This window comes from Artemia sp. Qi Xiang Cuo, chromosome 1 (assembly GCF_049724085.1).
Source record: "Artemia sp. Qi Xiang Cuo chromosome 1, ASM4972408v1, whole genome shotgun sequence".
NCBI lineage: Eukaryota > Metazoa > Arthropoda > Branchiopoda > Anostraca > Artemiidae > Artemia > Artemia sp. Qi Xiang Cuo.
This window is the reverse complement of record NC_142794.1, coordinates 99,915,382-99,939,148: the sequence shown is the minus strand read 5'-3', so window position 1 is coordinate 99,939,148 and position 23,767 is coordinate 99,915,382. Positions and strand designations below refer to the sequence as shown.

At 35.5% G+C, this 23,767-nt stretch overlaps 2 protein-coding genes across 2 annotated transcripts in view; one reads left to right on the top strand and one right to left on the bottom strand.

Annotated features, from left to right (window-relative positions):
* LOC148956991 (glycine receptor subunit alpha-2-like) overlaps positions 1–23,767 on the top strand; it is a 210,468-nt gene that overhangs the window by 11,981 nt on the left and 174,720 nt on the right. The gene's annotated exons all lie outside the window — the stretch shown is intronic.
* On the bottom strand, positions 22,128–22,681 carry LOC148956992 (protein LSM12-like). Its single transcript, XM_089097159.1, has one exon. It carries the CDS (start codon positions 22,656–22,658, stop codon positions 22,128–22,130), a length of 531 nt encoding a protein of 176 aa, XP_088953285.1. The 5' UTR covers positions 22,659–22,681.

Below are 23,767 nucleotides of genomic sequence, written 5' to 3'. Positions count from 1 at the left end.
GTAATGAGATATGTGATCTGTATAATACACTAGTAATTTTTGATAAGTATTTTCAATTTAAAATAGGATCTAACGTTCCCTTCGTTCCCCCATTTCTGAGGGCAGGGAGGGGTCAATTTTGGAGGGAAAACATCTGCATCAAGGGGAATGCTCAGAGACCCTTCGTTCCCACATTTCCGAGGGCAGGGGAGGGGGAGAAGGTGATATTATTCCAATACAATAATTCAAGCATAATAGAATTTATGCTCCTAGTGGAAGCTCGTAAAGCCCTTCCCCCTCCCCGCGCTAGGATTATTGCCTGGCTCTACCTCTAAATACAGAGAATTAAGGTGATAGTATTCCGATACAATAAGTCAAGTATAATAGAATTTATGCTCCTAGTGAAACTGCGTTACGCCAGCCTTCCTATCACTATCTTTGACTACTGCCAAGCAGTTACAAATTATAGTCCCTCCAAAAAACGTTTCAAACGGTATTAGTAGACTTATCAACAACTTACACACTCACCGACGTTTTTATAATACGGGAAACTCGTAAAACCCTTCCCCCTCCCTGCGCGAGGATTATTGCCTAGCTATGACAATGGATATTACCTCTAAATACAGGGAATTAAGGTGATAGTATTCCAATTTAATAAGTCAAGTATAAAAGAATTGATTCTCCTGGTGTAAGCTCGTAAAACCCTACCCCCTCCCCGCGCGTGGATTATTGCCTAGCTCTGACCAGGGATATTACCTCTAAATACAGAGTATTAATCTGATAGTATTCCGATACAATCAGTCAAGTATAATAGAACTTTTTCTCCTAGTGTAAACTCGTAAAACGCTTCCCCCTCTCCCGCACTAGGATTATTGCCTAGCTGTGACAATGGATATTACCTCTAAATACAGAGAATTAAGGTGATATTATTCCGATACAATAAGTCAAGTATAGTAGAATTTATGCTCCTAGTGGAAGCTCATAAAACCCTTCCCCCTCCCCGCGCTAGGTATATTGCCTAGCTATGACAATGTATATTACCTCTAAATACAGAGAATTTAGGTGTTAGTATTCCGATAAAATAAGTCAAGTATAGAATTTATGCTCATAGTGGAAGCTCGTAAAACCCGTCCTCCTTTCCCCCACTAGGATTATTGCATGGCTATGACAACGGATATTACCTCTAAAACCCGAGAATTATGGTGTTAGTATTCCGATACAATAAGTCAAGTATACTAGAATTTATGCTCATAGTGGAAGCTCGTAAAATCCTTCCCCCTCCCCGCGCTCGGGTGGTTGCCTAGCTATGACACTGGATATTACCTCTAAATACAGAGAATTAAGGTGTTAGTATTCCAATAAAATAAGTCAAGTATACTAGAATTTAGGCTCCAAGTGGAAGCTCGTAAAACCCTTTCCACTCCTCCCACTAGTATTATTGCCTAGCTTTGACAATGGATATTACCTCTAAATACAGAGAATTAAGGTGATAGTATTCCGATACAATAAGTCAAGTATACTAGAATTTATGCTCCTAGTGGAAGCTCATAAAACCCTTCCCCCTCCCCGCGCTAGGATTATTGCCTAGCTGTGACAATGGATATTACCTCTAAATACAGAGAATTAAGGTGATAGTATTCCGATACAATAAGTCAAGTATAATAGAATTTATGCTCCTAGTGGAACCTCGTAAAACCCTTCCCACTCCCGCGCTAGGATTACTGCCTAGCGGTGACAATGGATATTACCTCTAAATACATATAATTATCGTGATAGTATTCAGATACAATAAGTCAAGTATACTAGAATTTATGATCCGATTGGAAGCTCTTCAGACCCTTCCCCCTCCCCGCGCTAAGATTATTGCCTAGCTCTGACAATGGATATTACCTCTAAATACAGAGAATCAAGGTGGTAGTAGTCCGATACAATAAGTCAAGTATAATAGAATTTATGCTCCTACTGGAGCTCGTAAAACCCTTCCCACCCCCCGCGCGAGGATTATTGCCTAGCTATGACAATGGATATTACCTCTAAATACAAAAAATTAAGGTGATAGCATTACGATACAATAAGTCAAGTATAATGGAATTTATGCTCTTAATGGAAGCTCGTAAAACCCTTCCCCCTGTAAAATCGGATCTAATAAGGCTTTTTCGACCGTAAATTCTAGTTTCTTGTAAGAAAATTATGTAAAATACAAATTTCTGGTTCAAATGTGAAACTTAAGTCCTTTTTGGATTGAAAAATAAAACTATATCCGTAAAATCTGAACTAATAATTCAATATTTTTTTCATAAGAACAAACTATTTTTTTTTAACTTCGAAATTTTTCAACTTTATTTATTTTTTTCTTTTTGTATCTATCTTAAAATGTAAAAGTATGCTTACGGTTTTAACAATTGTGCTCTATGATTGGTCATAGACACGATGTGGCTTTCCCACTGGTATTCTATGACCGCTTATCGTCACTACCTAGTCTACTGCATGTATTAAATCAGTGTTTTATACACAGTGGAACGTTAAACGCATGAGACATATCTTTTAAAAAAGAAAGTGAAGATAGAAAATTTTAATAGAGTATGTTCTCATAACAAGGCTATTGTAGCGTTGAATGTTGACAAGGACAAGTATTTAAACTATGAAACAGGTACAATTGGTAGCACTATTGGAAATGTATGCATGCATTGTCATGAGAGTAAGGGATTAAATTTCTTTGGGATACCGAAAAAATTCAACTCTTATGATGGTGGTTATGCGAGATTGAGATTTCCAGAGATGATTGCACTCAAAGAGAATGCTAACATAAAAATAATTGTTGATGATAGAGGACAACTCCTTGCTACTGCTGCTGGTAACACATTACCTACGGATACATCCAATCATCAGCTTTCGGGTATTAGCATTCAGACTGAAGGCTAATAAAAGAAAGGCCTACTCTGCTACTAATATCGTAAACCATATCTTGTTTATGTGCCGAAACTGCTACCTGTGTAAAAATAATGTGTTAATAGACAGTGAAATTGCAAGAAAAATAAAAAAAGTATTGTCAAAAAATATCACTACGGAATATAAAGATGAAACGATGAAGAACAAAGCACCAGCAAACATTATTGGCATTGATCAAACAGTCAATGAATCAAATAATAGCAAAGACGAAAAGCATATTGAGCTTGTTCATGAGACACCGTTAAAAATTGTGTATGATTCAAAATGGAATAATGATTATTCTACTGATTACGAACTAAAAGAAGGCAATAACTACAATATCAAGAGAGAACATGGTGAACTATTTTATGGAACAGATTCAAAATGTCCAAAGTTAATCATTGATATTAATAATGTATCATAATATATTTTTGTATTAATATTCAACATAGCATTATTTCATTAAAAATATTACATTGTTACGTGTTTATTATTTTTTAGAGTAAGCTAGCGTATGAAGCGTTTAGAATGTATATTAAAACATCGGAGATGTAGGAAATGGAATTTGTGTACATCTATTGTCAGACACCCTATTTCCTTAAATTCTGAGCTATTAAGGGTGTTTGACCATAAACTCTAGTTTTTTTTTGTAAGAAAATTATGGAAATACAATTCTCTGGTTCAAATGCGGAACTTAAGTCTATTTTTGGATCGAAAAATAAAACTATTTCCGTAAAATCTGAGCTAATAAGGCTTTTTCGATCGTAAACTCTAGTTTCTTGTAAGAAACATATGTAAAATACATTTTTGTACGTATCTTAAAATGACAAAATATCACTCTTGAATTCACCTCTTGGATACACAATACAGAAATTATAAAAAAATTGTAATACTTCCCCCCAAACTCAAATTTTCCAAAATTCTACTATAGAAGCTTTTAAAATATTTCTAAAGCACTAATAGATAGTGTGCTAAAAAATCAGAATCGACTTCAGAGGACACGTCATATCAAGGGAAGAGGTTTTGAAAATCCCCCTTCCCCCCAAACTCAAAATTTTCGAAAATTCTACTTTAGAAGCTTTTAAAATATTTCTAAAGCACTATTTGATAGAGTGCTAAAAACCTCAGAATCAACTTCAGAGGACAAGTTATATCACTGGAAGATGTTTTGAAAATCCCCCTCACCCCCAAACTCAAAATTTTCCGAAGTTATTATTTAGAAGCTTGTTAGATATTTGTAATGCACTAATAGATACAGTGCTAAAAACATCAGAATCGAGTTCAGAGGACACGTTATATCACGGGAAGAGGTTTTGAAAATCCCCCTTCCCCCCTCAAACTCAAAATTTTCCAAAATTGTACTTTATATGCTTGTGTGTGTCTCGTTAGGCTTTTTGTTTCTCTTCGGACTGTGTGTATGTCTCTACAAATGTAGAAAAACCCGTGTGGGTGAGTTGAAATAAAAAAATTTAACAAGAAATAACTGAAAAGTGTTATTCTTTGGTTCAAATGTAGAAAAAACCCGTGTGAGTGAGTTGAAATAAAACAATTTTTTAACAAGAAATGACTGAATAGGGTTTTGGAGGAGATGGCTTGATTATCAGAAGGATCTATAAGCGAAGTAATAGTGGAGGGCGACAATGTCTTCAAAGTCAAGGCTATAAGAAAAAAAAGTTCCGAATATTTTTGTCGGTTTGTAGTTTACCCACTAATATCAATATCAGTAATGATTCTATTTGAACTTTCTCCAAGTTGATAAAATTGGTCTATAAAAGGTTCATGATAAAAAAATAGTTTGGGACAAGAAAAAAAAACCAAAATAATGTAATTGAATAGTTTTCAACACTCAGATAAGTTTTTTTTTTTTGTGTGTTAGTTTTTATGTGTTTTTTGTGAAGTTTGGGGTTGTTTGTGGTTTTTTATTTTTTGCTTTTTTTTGTAAGTTTTTTTTTTTTTTGTTAATTTTTTTTTGTGTGTGTGTGTGTGTGTGATTTATTATCTGTGTTTAAGTTTTTTTTTGTGTGTTTGTAAGTTTTTTTTTGTGTGTGTGTAATTTTTTTTGTGTGTTTTTTAGTTTTTTCGTGAATGTAAATTTTTGTGTGTGTGTAAGTTTTTTTGTGTGTTTAAGTTTTTGTTTTTGGGTAAGTTTTTTTTTGTGTTTCTGTGTAAGTTTGTGTGGGGACAAGAAAAACAAAAATAAAATAATGTAATTAAATAATTTTAACCACTCAGAGAAGTTTTTTTTGTGTGTGTAATTTTTTATTTTTGTTTGTGTTATGTGTGTGTGTGGTTGTTTGTGTTTGTGTAAGTTTTTGTTTTTTTGGGTTTTTAATTTTTTTTTTTGTTTGTTTTTTTTTTTGAGTTTTTGTTTGTTTTTAAGTTTTTTTTTTTGTGTGTGTCTGTAAGTTTTTTTTTGTGTGTGTGTGTAAGTTTTTGTGTGTGTAAGTTTTTATGCGTGTGTAAGTTTTTGCGTGCATGTAAATTTTTGTGTGTGTGTGTAAGTTTTTGTGTGTGTGTAAATTTTTTTGTTTGTGTAAGTTTTTGTGTGTGTGTGAAAATTTTTGTGTGTATGTAAGTTTGTGTGGGTGCGTGTGTAAGTTTTTTTGTGTGTGTGTAAGTTTCTGTGTGTGTGTGTGTGTGTGTGTGATTTTTTACAATAAACTCTAGGTTCCTATAAAAAAATTATGGAAAATATAATTCTATCATTCAAATATTAAACTTAATTCCATTATCTGGTTCAAATGCAGAAAAACCCGTGTGGGTGATTTGAAATAAAAAAATTTGACAAGAAATGACTGAAAAGTGTCTTGGGGAGGATGGTTTGATTGGCAGAAGGATGTATCGATGAATCTATAGTGGAGGGTAACAAAGTCTTCAAAGTCAAGGCTATAAGAAAAAAAAGTTCTGTACATTTTTGTAGGTCGGTAGTTTACGCACTAATATCATATCAGTAATGATTTGAGGATGTTTCCCCATTTATAGATAATCAGGCAATTTTATCAATCTCTTGGTCAGAAATAGAGGCTGTTTCCAATGATTTAGAGTAAGAAAAAAATTTTCATGTGTAGCATTCAAACCCATGACCCCATATAGGGTTGAGGTTAGTGTTGTCAGTCAAAAGCTATGACCTTGAAAAAAGAGCTTGAGAAAATTCCCTGATTATCGAAAAATGCCTGATTCTCGAGGTTACGTGCGCGCACGTAACCTCGTCTAAATTAACCTGAAAAAATGAAATAAAGCTATGTTGACTTTGCATATTTTATTCAACATAACCGAGAAAGCGCTGGAGGGGGGCATTCCTGTCGACCTTTGGGGGATGTTTCCCCCATTTTTCGATAATCAGGCAATTTTTTCAAGCTCTTTTCTCAAGGTCATAGCTTTTGACTGACAACACTAATATCAACCCCATATGGGGTCGTGGGTTCGAGTCCCACACCTGACAATTTTTTTCTTATTCTAAATCTTTGGAAACAGCCTCTATTTCTGACCAAGAGATTGACAAAATTGCCTGATTATCGATAAAGGGGTAAACATCCTCGAATCATTACTGATATGATATTAGTGCGTAAAATACAAACTTACAAAAATATCCAGAACTTTATTTTCTTATAGCCTTGACTTTGAAGACTTTGTCGCCCTCCACTATAATTTCACCGATACATCCTTCTGCCAATCAATCCCTCTCCCCCAAAACACTTTTCAGTCATTTATTGTTAAATTTTTTTTATATAAACTCACCCACACGGGTTTTTCTGCATTTGAACCAGAGAATGGAATTAAGTTTCACATTTGAACGATAGATTTGTATTTTCCATAATTTTCTTATAGTAAACTAGAGTTTATGGTAAAAAATAACACACACACACACACACACAGAAACTGAAACACACACACAAAAACACACATACACACACACACATACACACACACATACACAAACACACATACACACACAAAAACTTACACAAACACAAAAACTTAAACACCCACAAAAAATTACACACACACACAAAAACTTAAAAGAACGAAAAAAATTACACACACATAAGAAATTACACACACACACAAAAACTTACACACACACAAAAAAAAAACAAACACACACACAAAAAAAAAAAAAAATTACACAAACAAAAAAACTAACACACACACACACACACAAAAAAAAATTAACACACACACGAAAAAAAAAAAATTACAACCAAAAAAAAAAACTTACACCAACACACACAACTTACAAATACACAAATAAAAACTTACAAAAAAAAAAAACTTCTCTGAGTGTTGAAAATGATTTCATGACATTATTTTAGTTTTTTTTTCTTGTCCCCACACAAACTTACACACACACACACACAAACACAAAAAAACTCACACACAAACAAAAAACTAAAAACACAACAAAACTTACACACACACACACAAAAATTTACATGAACCCAAAAAATTACACACACACACAAAAACTTACACACACACACAAAAAAAAAAATTACACACACACACAAAAAAAAAAAAACTTACACACACATAAAAACTCACAAACACACAAAAACACACAAAAAAAAAATTTACACGCACACAAAAAAAACTTACACACACAAAAAAAACTTACACACACACACACATACACACAAATAAACAATCCAAAAATAAGAAATTACACCCAAAAAAAAAAAACTTCTCTGAGTGTTGAAAATTATTTCACGACATTATTTTAGTTTTTTTCCTTGTCCTAAACTATTTTTTTTATCATGAACCATTTAGATACCAATTTGATCAACTTGCAGAAAGTTCAAATAAAATCATTACTGATATTGATATTAGTGGGTAAACTACAAACCGACTAAAATATTCGGAACTTTTTTTTCTTATAGCCTTGACTTTGAAGACATTGTCGCCCTCCACTATAACTTCACCAATACATCCTTCTGCCAATCAAACCATCTCCCCCAAAACACTTTTCAGTCATTTCTTGTTAAAAAAAATTTTTATTTCAACGCACTCAGACGGGTATTTTCTACGTTTGAAGCAAAGAATAACACTTGTCAGTTATTTCTTGTTAAATTTTTTTATTTCAACTCACCCACACGGGTTTTTCTACATTTGTAGAGACATACACACAGTCCGAAGAGACACAAAAAGCCTAAAGAGACACACACAAGCTTCTAAAGTAAAATTTTGGAAATTTTTGAGTTTGAGGGGGGAAGGGGGATTTTCAAAACCTCTTCCCGTGATATAACGTGTCCTCTGAAGTCGATTCTGATGTTTTTAGCACTCTATCTATTAGTGCTTTATAAATATTTAAAAAAGCTTCTAAAGTATACTTTTGTAAAATTTTGAGTTTGGGGGGAAGGGGGGTTGTCAAAACCTCTTCCCGTGATATAACGTGTCCTCTGAAGTCGATTCTGACGTTTTTAGCACTCTATCTATTAGTGCTTTAGAAATAATTTAAAAGCTTCTAAAGTAGAATTTTGGAAAATTTTGAGTGTGGGGGGGAGGGAGATGTTCAAAACCTATTCCCGTGATATAACGTGTCCTCTTAAGTCGATTCTGAGGTTTTAGCACTCTATCTATTAGTGCTTTAGAAATATTTTAAAAGCTTCTATAGTAGATTTTTGGAAAATTTGAGTTTGGGGGGAAGTATTACAATTTTTTTATAATTTCTGTATTGTGTATCCAAGAGGTGAATTCAAGAATGATATTTTGTCATTTTAAGATACGTACAAAATTGTATTTTACATAATTTTATTACAAGAAACTAGAGTTTACGCGCGAAAAACCCTTATTAACTCAGATTTTACGGAAATAGTTTTATTTTTCGATACAAAAATAGACTTAAGTTCCGCATTTGAACCAGAGAATTGTATTTCCATAATTTTCTTACAAAAAAAACTAGAGTTTAGGGTCAAAAACCCTTAATAGCTGAGATTTTACGGAAATAGGGTGTCTGACAATAGATGTACGCAAATTTCTTTTCCTACATCTCCGATGTTTTAATATACATTCTAAACGCTTGATACGCTAGCTTACTCTAAAAAATAGTGAACACGTAACAATGTAATATTTTTAATGAAATAATGCTATGTTGAATATTAATACAAAAATATATTATGATAAATTATTAATATCAATGATTAACTTTGGACATTTTGAATCTGTTCCATAAAATAGTTCACCATGTTCTCTCTTGATATTGTAGTTATTGTCGTCTCTTAGTTCGTAATCAGTAGAACAATCATTATTCCATTTTTAATCATACACAGTTTTCACTGATGTCTCATGAACAAGCTCAATATGCTTTTTATGTTCGCTAGTATTTGCTTTATTGACTGTTTGATCAATGCCGGTAATTATTACTGGTTCTTTGTTTTTCATCGTTTCATCTTTATACTCCGTAGTGATATTTTTTGACAATGCCATTTTTATTTTTCTTGCAATTTCACTGTCTATTAACACATTATTTTTACACAGGTAGCAGTTTCGGCACAAAAACAAGATAAGGTTTACGATATTAGTAGCAGAGTAGGCCTTTCTTTTATTAGCCTTCCGTTGAATGCTAATACCCGAAAGCTGATGATTGGATGTATCCCTAGGTAATGTGTTACCTGCAGCAGTAGCAAGGAGTTGTCCTCTATCATCAACAATTATTTTTATGTTAGCATTCTCTTTGAGTGCAATCATCTCTGGAGATCTCAATCTCGCATAACCACCACATAAGAGTTGAATTTTTTCGGTATCCCAAAGAAATTGTATTCCTTACTGTCATGACAATGCATGCATACATTTCCAATAGTGCTACCGCTTGTACTTGTTTCACAGTTTAAATAAACCTCTTTGTTGATATTCAACGCTACAATAACCTTGTTATGTGAACAAGCTCTATTAAAATTTTCCATCTTCACTTTCTTTTTTAAAATATATAACTTATGTGTTTATCATTGAATTGTATAAAAAATATAGAATTAATACATTGATTAGAATATTTATAGACGATATTTTGAGGGAGAGTATCGGTGAGGAAGCCACAAAGCGCCACATAAAAATATTCGCTTAAGCGTGAATTACGCGTCATAATACTTGTAAATTTTAGGATAGATACAAAAATAAAAAAATTAACAACGTTTTAACATTTCGAAGTTAAAAAAAAAAATAGTTATTTCTTATGAAAAAAATATTTAATTAATATTTTAGATTTTACGGATATATTTTTATTTTTCAATCCAAAAAAGGACTTAAGTTTCACATTTGAACCAGAGAATTGTATTTTCCATAATTTTCTTTCAACAAACTAGAGTTTACAGTCAAAACCCCTTATTAGCTCAGATTTTACAGGGGGAAGGGTTTTACGAGCTTCCACTAGGAGCATAAATTCTAGTATACTTGACTTATTGTATCGGAATACTATCACCTTAATTCTTTGTATTTAGAGGTAATATCCATTGTCACAGCTAGGCAATAATCCTAGCGCGGGTCGGGGGGGGGGTTTTACGAGCTTCCAGTTGGAGCATAAATTCTAGTATACTTGACTTATTGTATCGGAATACTACCACCTTAATTCTATGTATTTAGAGGTAATATCCATTGTCACAGCTAGGCAATAATCCTAGCGCGGGGCGGGGGAAGGGTTTTACGAGCTTCCACTAGGAGCATAAATTCTAGTATACTTGACTTATTGTATTGGAATACTATCACCTTAATTCTATGTATTTAGAGGTAATATCCATTTTCACAGCTATGCAATAATCCTCGCGCGGGGAGTGGTAACGGTTTTAAGAGCTTCCACTAGGATCATAAATTCTATTATACTAGACTTAATGTTTCGGAATATTATCACCTTAATTCTATGTCTTTATCTGTAATATCCATTGTCAGAGCTAGGCAATAATCCTAGGGGGGGGGGGGGGAAGGTTTTTATGAGCTTCCACTAGGAGTATAAATTCTAGTATACTGGACTTATTGTATCGGAATACTATCACCTTAATTCTCTGTATTTAGAGGTAATATCCATTGTCACAGGTAGGCAATAATCCTAGTGCAGGAGAGGGGGAAGGGTTTTACGAGGTTCCACTAGGAGCATCAATTCTATTATACTTGACTTATTGTATCGGAATACTATCACATTAATTTTCTGTATTTAGAGTTAATATCCATTGTCAAAGCCAGGAAATAATCCTAGCGCGAGGAGGGGGAAGGGTTTTACGAGCTTCCACTAGGAGCATCAATTCTATTATACTTGACTTATTGTATCGGAATACTATCACCTTAATTCTATGTATTTAGAGGTAATATCCATTGTCACAGCTAGGCAATAATCCTAGAGCGGGAGCGGGGGAAGGGTTTTACGAGTTTCCACTAGGAGTATAAATAATATTATAGTTGATTTATTTTATCGTAATACTATCACATTAATTCTCTGTATTTATAGGTAATATCCATTGTCAGAGCCAGGCAATAATCCTAGCGCGGGGAGTGGGCAGGGTTTTACGAGATTCCAGTAGGAGTATCAATTCAATTATACTTGACTTATTGCATCGTAATACTCTCACCTTAATTCTCTGTATTTAGAGGTAATATACATTGTCACGGACAGGCAATAATCCTAGGGTGAGGAGGGGGCAGGGTTTTAAGAGTTAGCACAAGGAGCATAAATTTTATTACGCTTTACATATTATATCGGACTACTATCATCTTACTTCACTGTATTTAGAGGTAATATCAATTGTCACAGCTAGGCAATAATCCTAGAGCGGGAGAGGGGGACGGGTTTTACGAGTTTCCACTAGGAGCATAAATTCTATTATACTTGACTTATTGTATCGGAATACTATCACCTTAATTCTCTGTATTTAGATGTAATATCCATTGTCACAGCTAGTCAATAATCCTAGCGAGGGGAGGGGGAAGGGTTTTACGAGCTTCCAGTAGGAGCATAAATTCGTTTATACTAGGATTATTGTCTCGGTATGAGATAAAAAGTAGTCAATGTCTTGATATGTATTTTCCTTTGTCTCAGCCATGTTAAAATCCGCGCACGGGGAGGGGGAAGGGTGTAACTAATTTCCAGTCGGAACAGAGGTATTCTTATACTAGAACTAGTTTCTAAGGCTACTATAAACTTAATTCTTTTTATTTAGAGGTAATATTCATTGTCACAGCTAGGCAATAGTCCTAGTGCGGGAGAGGGGGAAAGGATTTACGAGGCTCCACTATGAGCATATAGTCTATTATACTTGACTTTTTTTATCGTAATACTATCGACCTAATTCTCTTTATTGATAGGAAAAGCCAGTCATTAATCTTAGCGCGGGGAGGGGTAAAGGACTTACGAGCTTCCAATAGGAGCATTAATTCTATTATACTTGAATTATTGTATAGGAATACTATCACCTTCTCCCCCTCCCCTGCCCTTGGAAATGTCGGAACGAAGGGTCTCTGAGCCTTCCCCTTAATGCAGATCTTTTCCCTCTTAAATTGACCCCTTCCTGGTCTCAAACATGGGGGAACAAAGGAGACGTTAAGTCTTATTTTTAATTGACAATACTTATCAAACATCAGTAGTGTATTATACAGATCACATAACTCATTGCCCCTTGTTAAATGTTAATCAAATAATGCTGATTATAGTGTCCAATTTTTTGTCTGCTTTTCAAAATGTTCGTATTTGTCTAGAATGAAGTTTTTTTTACAGCAGATATCCCCCGTGAAACAGAAACCCCCATGTCACTGAACCCCTGTATAACCGAAACCCCGTACAACTGAACCTCCGTGCTACTCGACCCCATTTAACTAATCCCTGTGTAACTGAATCCGCATGTAACTGAAAATTGACGAATCCATTGTTTTCAAAAGTTAAAAATATATGGTGTACTATAAACAATGTCTTAAAACATAATGAAAATTGGGATGCAGTGTACGGACATTATATCAGGTTTTTTAATTGAGTACATTATAGCTTGGCAAGTTTTTTAAAAAAACGACCAATCAAGTTATTATATGGACTAACCACCAAGCTTTCTCTAATCGATTGACACACAAAAAATGAATGTCATAATAGAAAACCCGTCTGCCAACCCGTGTAGAGTTCATTGTAATAGGCAAATGGCCCGTGGTAAGGCATATTACGCAATCACGTTCAGTGCTAATTGGGCGCTTACTACTTAAAAGGTCTAGTGCCTTTTATAAGTAGCCCGAAGGATTCTGCAACAGCAAAGCAGGGCTACCCGCCATTCTGTAGCACTAAACTTGAAAACACTGAGATAGCCAATAGATTTAGGATTATCGATAGATATAAGTTGAGTTTCCCAGCCCCTGCCTCAAAGGTAGTAATAGTAATGCCTCAAAGTAGAGCATTTGTTCCTAGAAATTCACGTACTCCATACAAACAAACAGTTAATTTAGATATTTATTTTTAAAGCTTCATTTAAGTGAGTAGATTCACTTTATGTTTGGTAAAATAATTTACAACTACTGTCGAGAAGGGCCACTGATTCATTGTTTAGGTAGGGGGAGGTTTGCCTGGTGCCTCAAAAAGTTTATTCTTATGCCCACTCTCCACGAGCTTTCAGGTAAATATAGAATAATTTGTAATTAGGGAGGAGGTAAAAATTGGGGAGCCTGAATGCAGGTGCTCTGGGGTGTCTTTCCTCCATCACGTTTTACTCTTAAAATGGAACTAGAATTATACATTTCCAATCAAATGAGCCTCCTCTAAAGTTCACAAGATCACCCCATCTATAGAAAATTACATGCCCCAGGGGCATAACTTACAACCCTTACTTCCAGACTCTGGGGGGGGGGTGTTTAACCCCAAAAGCCTTGTTGTGTGATCGTTAACCTATTTTTGAACAAATGGCTATCTCAAAATTTTCATTGGATGCATTTAGGGAAAATATGACGTGGGGGTATAGCTGCCCTCCAATAAATTTGACTCCTAAAAGGACACTTAAGCTTCCGATTTCCAATCCAATGAGGCCCCTTCGAAGTTTATACGAAAAAACTTTCCATAAAAACCTTATATTCCCTCGGGGCATAACTTACAAACCTTGCCCTGATGGCTCTGGGGGGGTCCTCATCCTCAAAAACATAATTTATGGACTTTTAAACTGCATCAAACAAAATAGGTACCTCAAAATTTTGACTTGAAGTGTTTTGGGAAATGATGGGTGTGGGGATGGGGGGCTGGTTGCCCTCCAATTGCTTTTGACTATTCAAGAAGGCCCTAGCTCTTTCAATTTCCAACTGAATGAGCCCTTTCCGAAGTTTCTACGACAACAAATGACCATCTTAAAATTTCTATCAGATACATTTCGGGAAAATACAACGCGTTTGGGCGGGGGGGGGGGGAGAATATCTGACCTTTGATCACTTTGACTCTTAAAAAGAGCACTAAACTTCTGATTACTAATCCAATGATCCCTCTCCGAAGTTTATACGACCACCCTTTTTATAGAAACTTTATATGCCCCAGTGCGTAACTTAAAACCCTTGCCCTGAGGGCTCTGGGGGGAGGGGGTATTTCATCCTCAAAGACTTAATTTCTTGACTATGCTGAACACTTGCTTTCAGCTATGCTGAACAAAATGTCTATGTAAAAATTTTGATTGAATGTGTTTGGAGAAATGGGGGGGGGGGGTGGTTGGTTGACCCCCCGAAGGTTTATGTGACCACTTTTTTTATAAGAACCTTATATCCCCCAGGGCATAACTTCAAACCTTTGCCCTGAGGGTTTGGAGGGGGGTGGGTTGTCATCCACAAAATTTCCGGACCTTTAAACTACGGTGAACAAAAAGGTTGTCTCAAAATTTTGTTTGGATGTGTTTGGGGAAAGGAGTGGCGGGGGGAATTGGCAATGGTTGCTCTCCAATCCCTTTTGATTATTAAAAGGGCACTAGCTCCTTCAATTTCCAATCCAATGAGCTCTTTTTGAAGTTTCTAAGACATTTTTTTCTATAAGAAGTGTCCTGGTAAAAAAAAATAATATTACATTGCGCCCACATTGCTCTTTACTATGGCAGTGCTATTGCACTGCCTATGATATTTTTGTTTTGGGATTTCTATTATACAGCATTGGAAGTGCCGAATAGACCAGAAAAGCCTCCCCTCTAAAATTCAGCTTGTGGGTGCCCAAGGCAGGTATATCTTTGAGGATGAGAACGCCCCCAGCCCTCAGAACAAGGGCTATAGGTTACAATAGTTGCCCATTACTAACATATAAGGTTTGTAGGGAAGAAGTGGTCATATAAAATTTGGAGAGGGCTCATTGGATTGGAAATCAGAAGTTCTAGTGGCCTTTTTAAGAGTCAAAAGTGGTACAAAGGCAACTAGCCCTCTCCCCACGTCCTCTATTTCTCAAATGCGTCCCATAGACATTTTAAGATAGCCATTTTGTTCAAAATAATCTAAAGATCATGTATCAAGGCCTTCGGGGTTTAAACAACTCATCAAAACCTGGGGGCAAGGGTTGTAAGGTATGCCCCAGGGGTATATAAGGTTCTTATGGAAGGGGGTATCGTACAAATTATAGAGGAGACTCATTTAAGTGTAAATTGAAAGTTTTAGTTCTTTTTACGGAGTCAAAAGTGAGAGAGGGCAACAATTCTCCCCCCCTGACTCCCTCTTTTCTCCTAACACATCTAATATAAATTGTGAGATAGCCATTTTGTTTAAAATAGTCCAAAGGACATATAACAATGCCTCCAGGGTTGATACAACCGCAGAGCCCTGGGGGAAGATTTGTAAGTTATGTCCTGGGGAATATAGGGTTTTCATGGACTGGGTGGTCGTATAAACTTCGGATGGGGCTGATTTGATTCTAAATTGGAAGTTATAGTGTCTTTTTTAAGAGTCAACAGTGTTTTTATGGTCACCAGCCCTAACCTCCATCCCCCATGTCCATCGTTTCCCAAAACAAACATCCAATCAAAATTTGTAGACATCAACTTTCTTCTGGATTGTTGAAAGTTCCAGTAACTATATCTTTCGGGATGTCAACCCCTCACAACCCTCAGGGCAAAGGCTGTAAACTAGGCAATTTGTTCATTGTTTACACACAGTATATGTTATTTAGAAATGTATGCGTGTATGACCCTAACTTTCTAAAAAAATAAAATGGCATTCAAATGACCCTTTCAGAGAATGTTGAACTAAATCAAAACACGATAATAGCATACGGGTTAGATAGGCGTAGGTGATAGGCGTAACTCAGTCAGGAATGACTGAATACAATACTTTGAAACTTTCATACATTTTACCACTATTAATAATGCTATTATTACTAGTACTGCTACTAGTACCAAACTGTTGTATTTACAATATTGAACGAAAATTTAAACTTAATCGAAAGACACTATTTGCATGCAAATTGTCAAAAGAGTGTATCTCAAGGATGGATTTGGGTTTTAAGTTGTAACCTTTAGAGAAAGCTTAGAGGGGAAATTCAATTGACCAAAGGTAGCATGTGTACGCTACTACTAATATTACTATTACTACCACCACTGCCATTGTTATATTTACTACTGCTCATTTACAACTTTAACTACTACTTCTATAACAGCTGCTTGTCAGGTTAAGAGTATTGAAATGAAAACTTAAAGAAGTATATGCATAAACAGGTAATCAAAAGGACAAATCATTAATGTTTTAGCAACAGCTAATTGTCTAAAGTGAAAACTTCCAGGACTTCATGAGAGAAATATTCAACTGACAAAAGTCCAATAAGGCAATACTACTGCTGCTGCTTGTACTAGTGCTATTACTATTAATACTACGACTGTTAATAATAATACTACTGCTGTGACTACTGTTTCAACTATGCCTAAGGGTATGAAGATGTAATTCTCAGGAAATTTTGAGAGGGGAAGGTGGACTGAATCACATCACGCCGTCTGTATGCAGGTTGTCGAAAGGGAGTATCAGCAATATCTTAGGAACAGTTTGATGAGTGAAGTTGAAACTTAAAGAGCTTGTTGTGGGGGATGTTGAACTAGCCAAAAGACAATATTTGCATCCTATTACTACTGCTTCTACTCATACTAATGCTACTGTTACTACTCTTACTACTGCTTTTACTACCACTACTGCCACTAGAGCTAAGGCTACAACTATTAATTCTACTGCTACAAGTACTCCTGCTACTAGTATTACTGCACTCCTATTAATTCTACTGCTATTACTACTACTGCTACTGCTATTACTGCTAGTACTACTAGCACTATTACTAAAACTAAGAGCATTAAGGCAAACATTTCGGGAATATTAAAACTACTTCCAATTGAACTAAATTGGAACACACCAAGCACACACAGGTTGTTGGGAGGACGTATCAGCAATGCTTCAGGAACGGTAGATGGTGTTAAGTTGAAACTTTCAGCGTATATTGAAGGGGATGTTGAAGATACCAAAGGTACTATACGCATACTGCTACTGATGATACTACAACTGTTGCTACTGCACAAGCAAAGGGTACTAAGGCAAAGCTTACAAGAAACATTTAGGGGGGTGTTGAACTAAATCAAAACAAAATAACCATGCATTTTTAAAAAGATGATAAAGCAATGTCTCAAGAACGATAACATTATTAAATTAGACCTTTAAGGGTAAGTTTTGGCTGGTTTTGAACTAGCCAGGAGGCACATATATATATATATATATATATATATATATATATATATATATATATATATATATATATATATATATATATATATATATATATATATATATATATATATATATATATATATATATATATATATATATATATATATATATATATATATATATTATTATTATTTATTGGAAAAACCGTCATAAAAAAAGGAAAAGACGGAGCAATAAGCAAAACAAAAAAAAAGCAATACACATAAACTTAGGAGTTATACATGTGGTTTGTAGTGACGAACGCTGGAGCTAAGATCTAAATCAGCACTTAGAACAAATTACACAAAACGAGAAAGAAAAACACAAGTATACACTGCTCTGTAGGTACGCGACACGTTTCTTTTCTTTATTTTAGGCTCCTAAATACTGAACAAACATAAATAATATGAACATCATTGCATCAAGCCGTAATTGGTAAAAAAAAAAAAAAAAAAAAAAAAAAAAAAAAAGAGAACAACCGTGAATGAGAAAATATATTATTAATATAATAATATTAACTTATTTAAACAAGACAAGACCTCTTTAAAGAAGTTAAAAGACGCTTGCGCCTGCTGTCATGAATTCAGATCACTATCAACAAATTATAAATTTACTCTGATATACATAAATAACAGAAACAAGGAAATTATTCAATCACGTATCCTTTTACAAATTTACTTAAAGCAATATGCTTAAAATAACCGATAATTAATAAACAACTCTATTATTAGTAATATACGCAATATATTATCAAAAAAAAATTGACACCAAAATTGAGAATAACCAGCGTCACTTAAATTGGACTCATACGAAAAGAGACTAAATCATCAGACAGTTTAAAAAATGCAACAATTACACTAAGCGCGAAAACAAACACTTAAAAAAACAAAAAACAAAAAAAAAACACAACAAATACATCTTAACTAATGGGCCAATACTGCCGACCAGGGATGATTCAACTTCATTAAACGGGAATTATAAGCACGAATTTGCTTTTCCACAGCTATAATGGGGTCAGCAATGCTGAATTTTCTAATTAGATAATAATTGCGCGTCCAAGAGGGAAAACGTAAAAGATATTTTGCGAATCGGAAGAAAACTGAACAAATTTTTGACTTGTCAGAATTTGTGAGCATTTTCCAAAACATTTTTTTGTGAGCATTTGATGTGGGAACAGCTGACTGTGCATCAAGAACTCCATTATTGAAGAGTGAAGGGGAAGAAACAGCACCTTGACGGGTACCTTATTCAACATTGACAAAAATATTAGGAATTGGTGAATAGACTTGAGAGCCGTCAACTTTAGTAAATGGGTGAAATATTAGGCGAACTTTAAGACGATAATACATGTCTCGAAGGGCTCTGATATATGAGGGGCTCACTCCACGTTTTGCTGCATGGAGTAGCATAGCGGCGTGAATTAGAGAGTCGAACGCTTTACGAACATCATGTCCAGCCAACACGAGAGTTTCACCTGATGCATCAGCATTGATCAATGCGTTCGCGACAACCGACAAAGCGTGGGAACAACCGAGACGTGGCTGGAATCCAAATTGGTTAGGTGGAACATAGCATTTTGCGTTCAGTTGGTCAATGAACAGAAGTTCAAAAAGCTTACAAAAGGTAGTAGCCACTGTTATAGGGCGGAAGGACGAGCACTGGGTAGCGACTTTACCTTTCTTTGGAATTGGAATGAGATCTCTGATTGAAAAAGAAGACGGTACAACTCCTTGGGTAACAATTATCTGCATCAAAAGAGCAATATGGTTTACCAGCAGCTCGCTTCCATGCGGAATGTGAAGAGCGCTTATTTTATCGATGCCAGAAGATTTCTTACGCTTTAGGCGTTGGATTGCTCGCAGTACAGAATCAGCTGAAACAACAAAATTGTCGGTTGGACACCTAGACAGAAATTTATCAAGCTTATCTTCATATTCGGACTGTAGGGCAGCATCTGGTGGGGAGAATTCAGCTGAGAAGTATGAATTCCATTCGGAATCAGGAATAATTTGAACAGATAGGTGAGCCCTAGGAGGATCTCTTGATACATTTCTCCAGAAGGAAGGTTGGGACAGAGAAGCTTGCTGGGATGTCTCTTCAACTATTTGGTTCATGTGAATACATAGTTCTCTTGCAAACTTTCTTTTGGTAGAAAGACGAATGTCAGAAACCGAACCAGAGTGAGGACGGTCGCACTGGAGCCACAAATGGTACCAAAATTTGGATTTTCTCCAAGCTTCAACTAGGCTCGGATTACTGGACCAGTGCTTTGTGACACCCCGACGTATACGTTTAAGAGGTATACTGGCTTTTTCTGCGCATCGCAAAGCATGGCAAATTTGTGCAAGATAGATATCTAGCAACATCCGTATTTCATTTGCACCAATTTGCGGATTTTCCATGAGCACCTGGAATGGAACTTGAATTTTCTGTAGGACAAAATTAGCAACTACAGCAAAAAGATCACCTTGTATGTTTTTACAATCCTTGTCAAATTGGGCATGGGGCTGATATGACTTTGTGGTGGGAGGAGACTCAGCAGATGAACAAGAAATAGACGCAGATATTGGAAGGTGGTCTGATAGTTGGAAATCACTAACGACGTGAACAGGTGACACTTGGAGATTTATAAAAGAAACTGCATGGTCAAGGTTCAACACGTGACTTAAATGGTTTGTGTAGGTGTAATCAACTTATTTCGGCAACATCCTAAGCCAATTGCCAAATGGAAGTGCGCAATAATGAGGTGTGGGATGAAATACAGTTAAAATCTCCTTTAATAATACAACACTTACCTAACAGGCGAATCTTTGAAAGGCAAGACCCTAGTTTCTCAAACGCAGAAGTAAATAAAAATTCCGATCGGTCATTGTGATAATCTGCTGGGAGATAGACGTTTACAATAACATACTCTTTTACACGGACAGCAAGATAAAAATCACATGAATCAAAAATACTCGACCGGCACGAGGTCCTAACAAGCATCGGAATACCACCCGAGGGGCGGCCACTAGAAGCGGATCGTTTAGCGGGCACCGAATTGCTAGTAAAATTACTGTCAATTTTCAGAAGGCCTAAACTGTGACTCGTCAAGAAATGCTCTTGCAAGCACAATACGTCACAATTCGAAAGCAAACCTTTTATCACAGGAATTTTTACTAAAAGTCCACCATTAATATTCCACGAAAGTACAGCTTGCGTAGTGGTAGACACATCCATGTCATACCTTGGGCTTTGCTAGTTGACTGTTGTTATTAGGGCACTTTACACTTTAACAAGTACGGCCAGTGGCTTCACAATCTAGACAGAGCATTTTTTCCGAACACGGAGAGGCACTGTTTGAGGTGTGATCGCATGATCCACAACGAGAGCAGAGGGCCCGATTAGAGCAATGCGAGGCCAGATGCCCAGTCTTATGACATGAGAAACAACGCTTTGGGAGACATACAAATGCTTGTGCAGAAAGCTTTTCGTAGCCAACTTCCACAGAAACTTTTAAGAACTGATCCAGGTTTTGTTTTGACTCAAAGTAGACCCTGAACACTCGGGACTTTCCGCACTGTGAAACTTTCATGCAATTTGGTTCAAGTAATTTTACCTTATTCTCATCGTACTTGATCGGTACATCTTCAAGGGTCCATTTAAATAGTGGGGATTTCACCCTCGCCAAGATACCTGAGGTACTGTTTTTAAAATTCTTGGGTATTTTAGTTACTGCACGCTTTGACTTAACAACAAGTTTCCATCCCGAAGTCAATTTTTTAAGTTCAGTAATTTCACCTGATGCCTCAGGGTAAAGCTTATCGATAAAGTCCTTACGAGCATTAGGTGAGGTCAGGTTTGCAGGACAGTTCTTTAATACAACGACAAACATAGGAGCTGGTGCAGGGCTAATTGTTACGTTGGTATCAATTCTAGCTGGCCAAACAGGGCCTGAGTGCGTCGCATTCTCTAAAAAGCCGTCAATTTTCCGAGAGAGTTCATTAAGTTTCGAGACTAAGGTAGCCGAGACTGCCTCCCCGATTGTTGGTGTTTCAGAAGGTGAGAATATAACAAAAGTGGGAACAGGCAAATTATCCTTTGCCGGCTGATTTAACTGTTTACAAATGTCAAATACATAATCTTCATCCTTTGCATGTTTCACACATCGGCTCTGAATATTCAGCTCCTTATACAGAAACTCTTTAGCACTGATAATAGTACCATGATCAAAAAAACTTACAGCTTTTCCGATAATCAGATCAATTTTCGCACCATCAAGCATAAAGCTCATGACAAAGTTCAGTAATGGGTTTAAATTAATTTTCCTATTTTGATCGGTCATTGCGCAATCTAATTATCATAGCCAGGGACAGTTGAGTTTTCCGATTAAAATATATATGTTGTAGGTCAATTAGTATTTAGGTCAAATAATGTAATCAAGGTTCAAGGTGAACTATTTTCAAGTCCAAATCCGATTATGAAATTAATGCAATAAAAACCATAGGGAATCACAAATGTCTTACTGTATTAACAGTTTTACTGTATGAATGAGATGTTATCCAAAAAGAGGTGTTTTCAGTATGAACTCTCAATGTAGACTATGTTGCTCCAGTTCCAATGTCCTTGAAGTGTTTTTCAATAATTTTTTTCACATGGATATAAGCCTTGCTATCTGGATTTCCAACAGCACTACTCGACGTATAGGGCGGTACTATTTTTACTTCCTTCTGAACAATAATATTTACTCCTTCCCATGAAACCTCATCAATTGTTTTCCTAACAGCAGAGAAGGCACCCTGGCCTTCAGATGACACTCCAGCTGACAAGGCTTGCACATAAAATTTCTTTTTCTCAGTTTCTGCTTGGACTCTCTTCTTCAGCCTGTCTGTATTTAAACTGGAAGGTGAGGGTGGTTCTGTTGTCGATTCTTCAAGAACTTTTACATCACGGGCTTGGTGCAAGTTTACTAATCTTACATCACAGAAAGACGGTCTTCCACAAGATGCTTTGTTCTTCAATATTAGCATTTTTGAAATAGGGTCAAATGCCAGGACTTCTCCAATAACATCTTTTCCTTGACTAGTTTTTATTGACATCCTGCTTCCAATACTAAAGTATTCTTCAGTCATGCCACCTCAAAAGTTGGCATGATATCAAATAAGTTTTATTTTTCGAGTCAACTTGAGGACATATAAAACAAAAATTAAATAATGCTATTTGTTTTAGGATTAAAATTTTTTTTAAAAGTTTCTCCAGCATACAAATAGAAGCCAAACTATGGATTCTCATAGAAGAAAAATATATACATAAAATAGTACTATTTTTCCCATGAAAAAGACTGTCAATAAAAACGAACAGAAATTAATCTAAAATATTTTTTCCACAAAACTAGTTTTTCAGGGGAAAAAAAGAGCTCCATTAAACCCAAACTGAGCAGAAATAAAGTCAATTAATCTTCCAAGCGCAAAACTAGCACAAGTCACCATCAATAATTAAATGAAACACAAAAGGAACGGAAATTACAATAAATAACCGAGTAAAACTCAAAACAAGCAAAAATTAACATGAGCAGGTTGACAAGACCTTCTTAAATCCTTCTTAAGACCAGAACATAATTTGCACTTTACTGAAAAAACTAAAAAAATATTAATTTGGATTTACTGTTTAATATACATATACTGATACTTATTCTTTAAAGTCTTAATAATTTGTTACTTATAATTATTAAAGTAAACAGAAGTGAACATTTCCAGTGTGTTTTGTTTTTTGTAAAGTGAAAACAGGTATGTTTTCTATGCCTTTGTTGGTACTTTATGGCTCATTTTTCAGTTTTCAGAAAAGTCATTTGGCAAAGTTTCTACTTGTTTCCGCGTAGCATCATCTACTGCTTTTCACTCTTTGATTTACCCTTCGGAAAAGCTCCTCCATACTTTTCGTCCCATTTGTCGGGTATGGGGCTTATAAGAATTAAATTTAGCGCAAAGATGGACAAATAAGTAATCTTAGACATTTACTTAGATGTCGGAATTATAATATTTTTCTCTCAGTTTCTGAGATAAGCTAATAAAAAAAAAATAAAAAATTAAAAACACCTTCCACCCAAGTTTGAGACAGTTTCCAAGTTTGAAACAAGCATATCAGTTCAATGTCTGACAAGATCACGGATCATCTTACAATAATATTTGTTAACAAACTTAAAAATTATCTGCTGCATTGTGTAACTCTGTAAGGCATTGGT

Coding starts and splice junctions, on each gene's coding strand:
- LOC148956992 (XM_089097159.1), bottom strand. CDS start 22,658: ATGACTGAAGAATACTTTAGTATTGGAAGCAGGATGTCAATAAAAACT.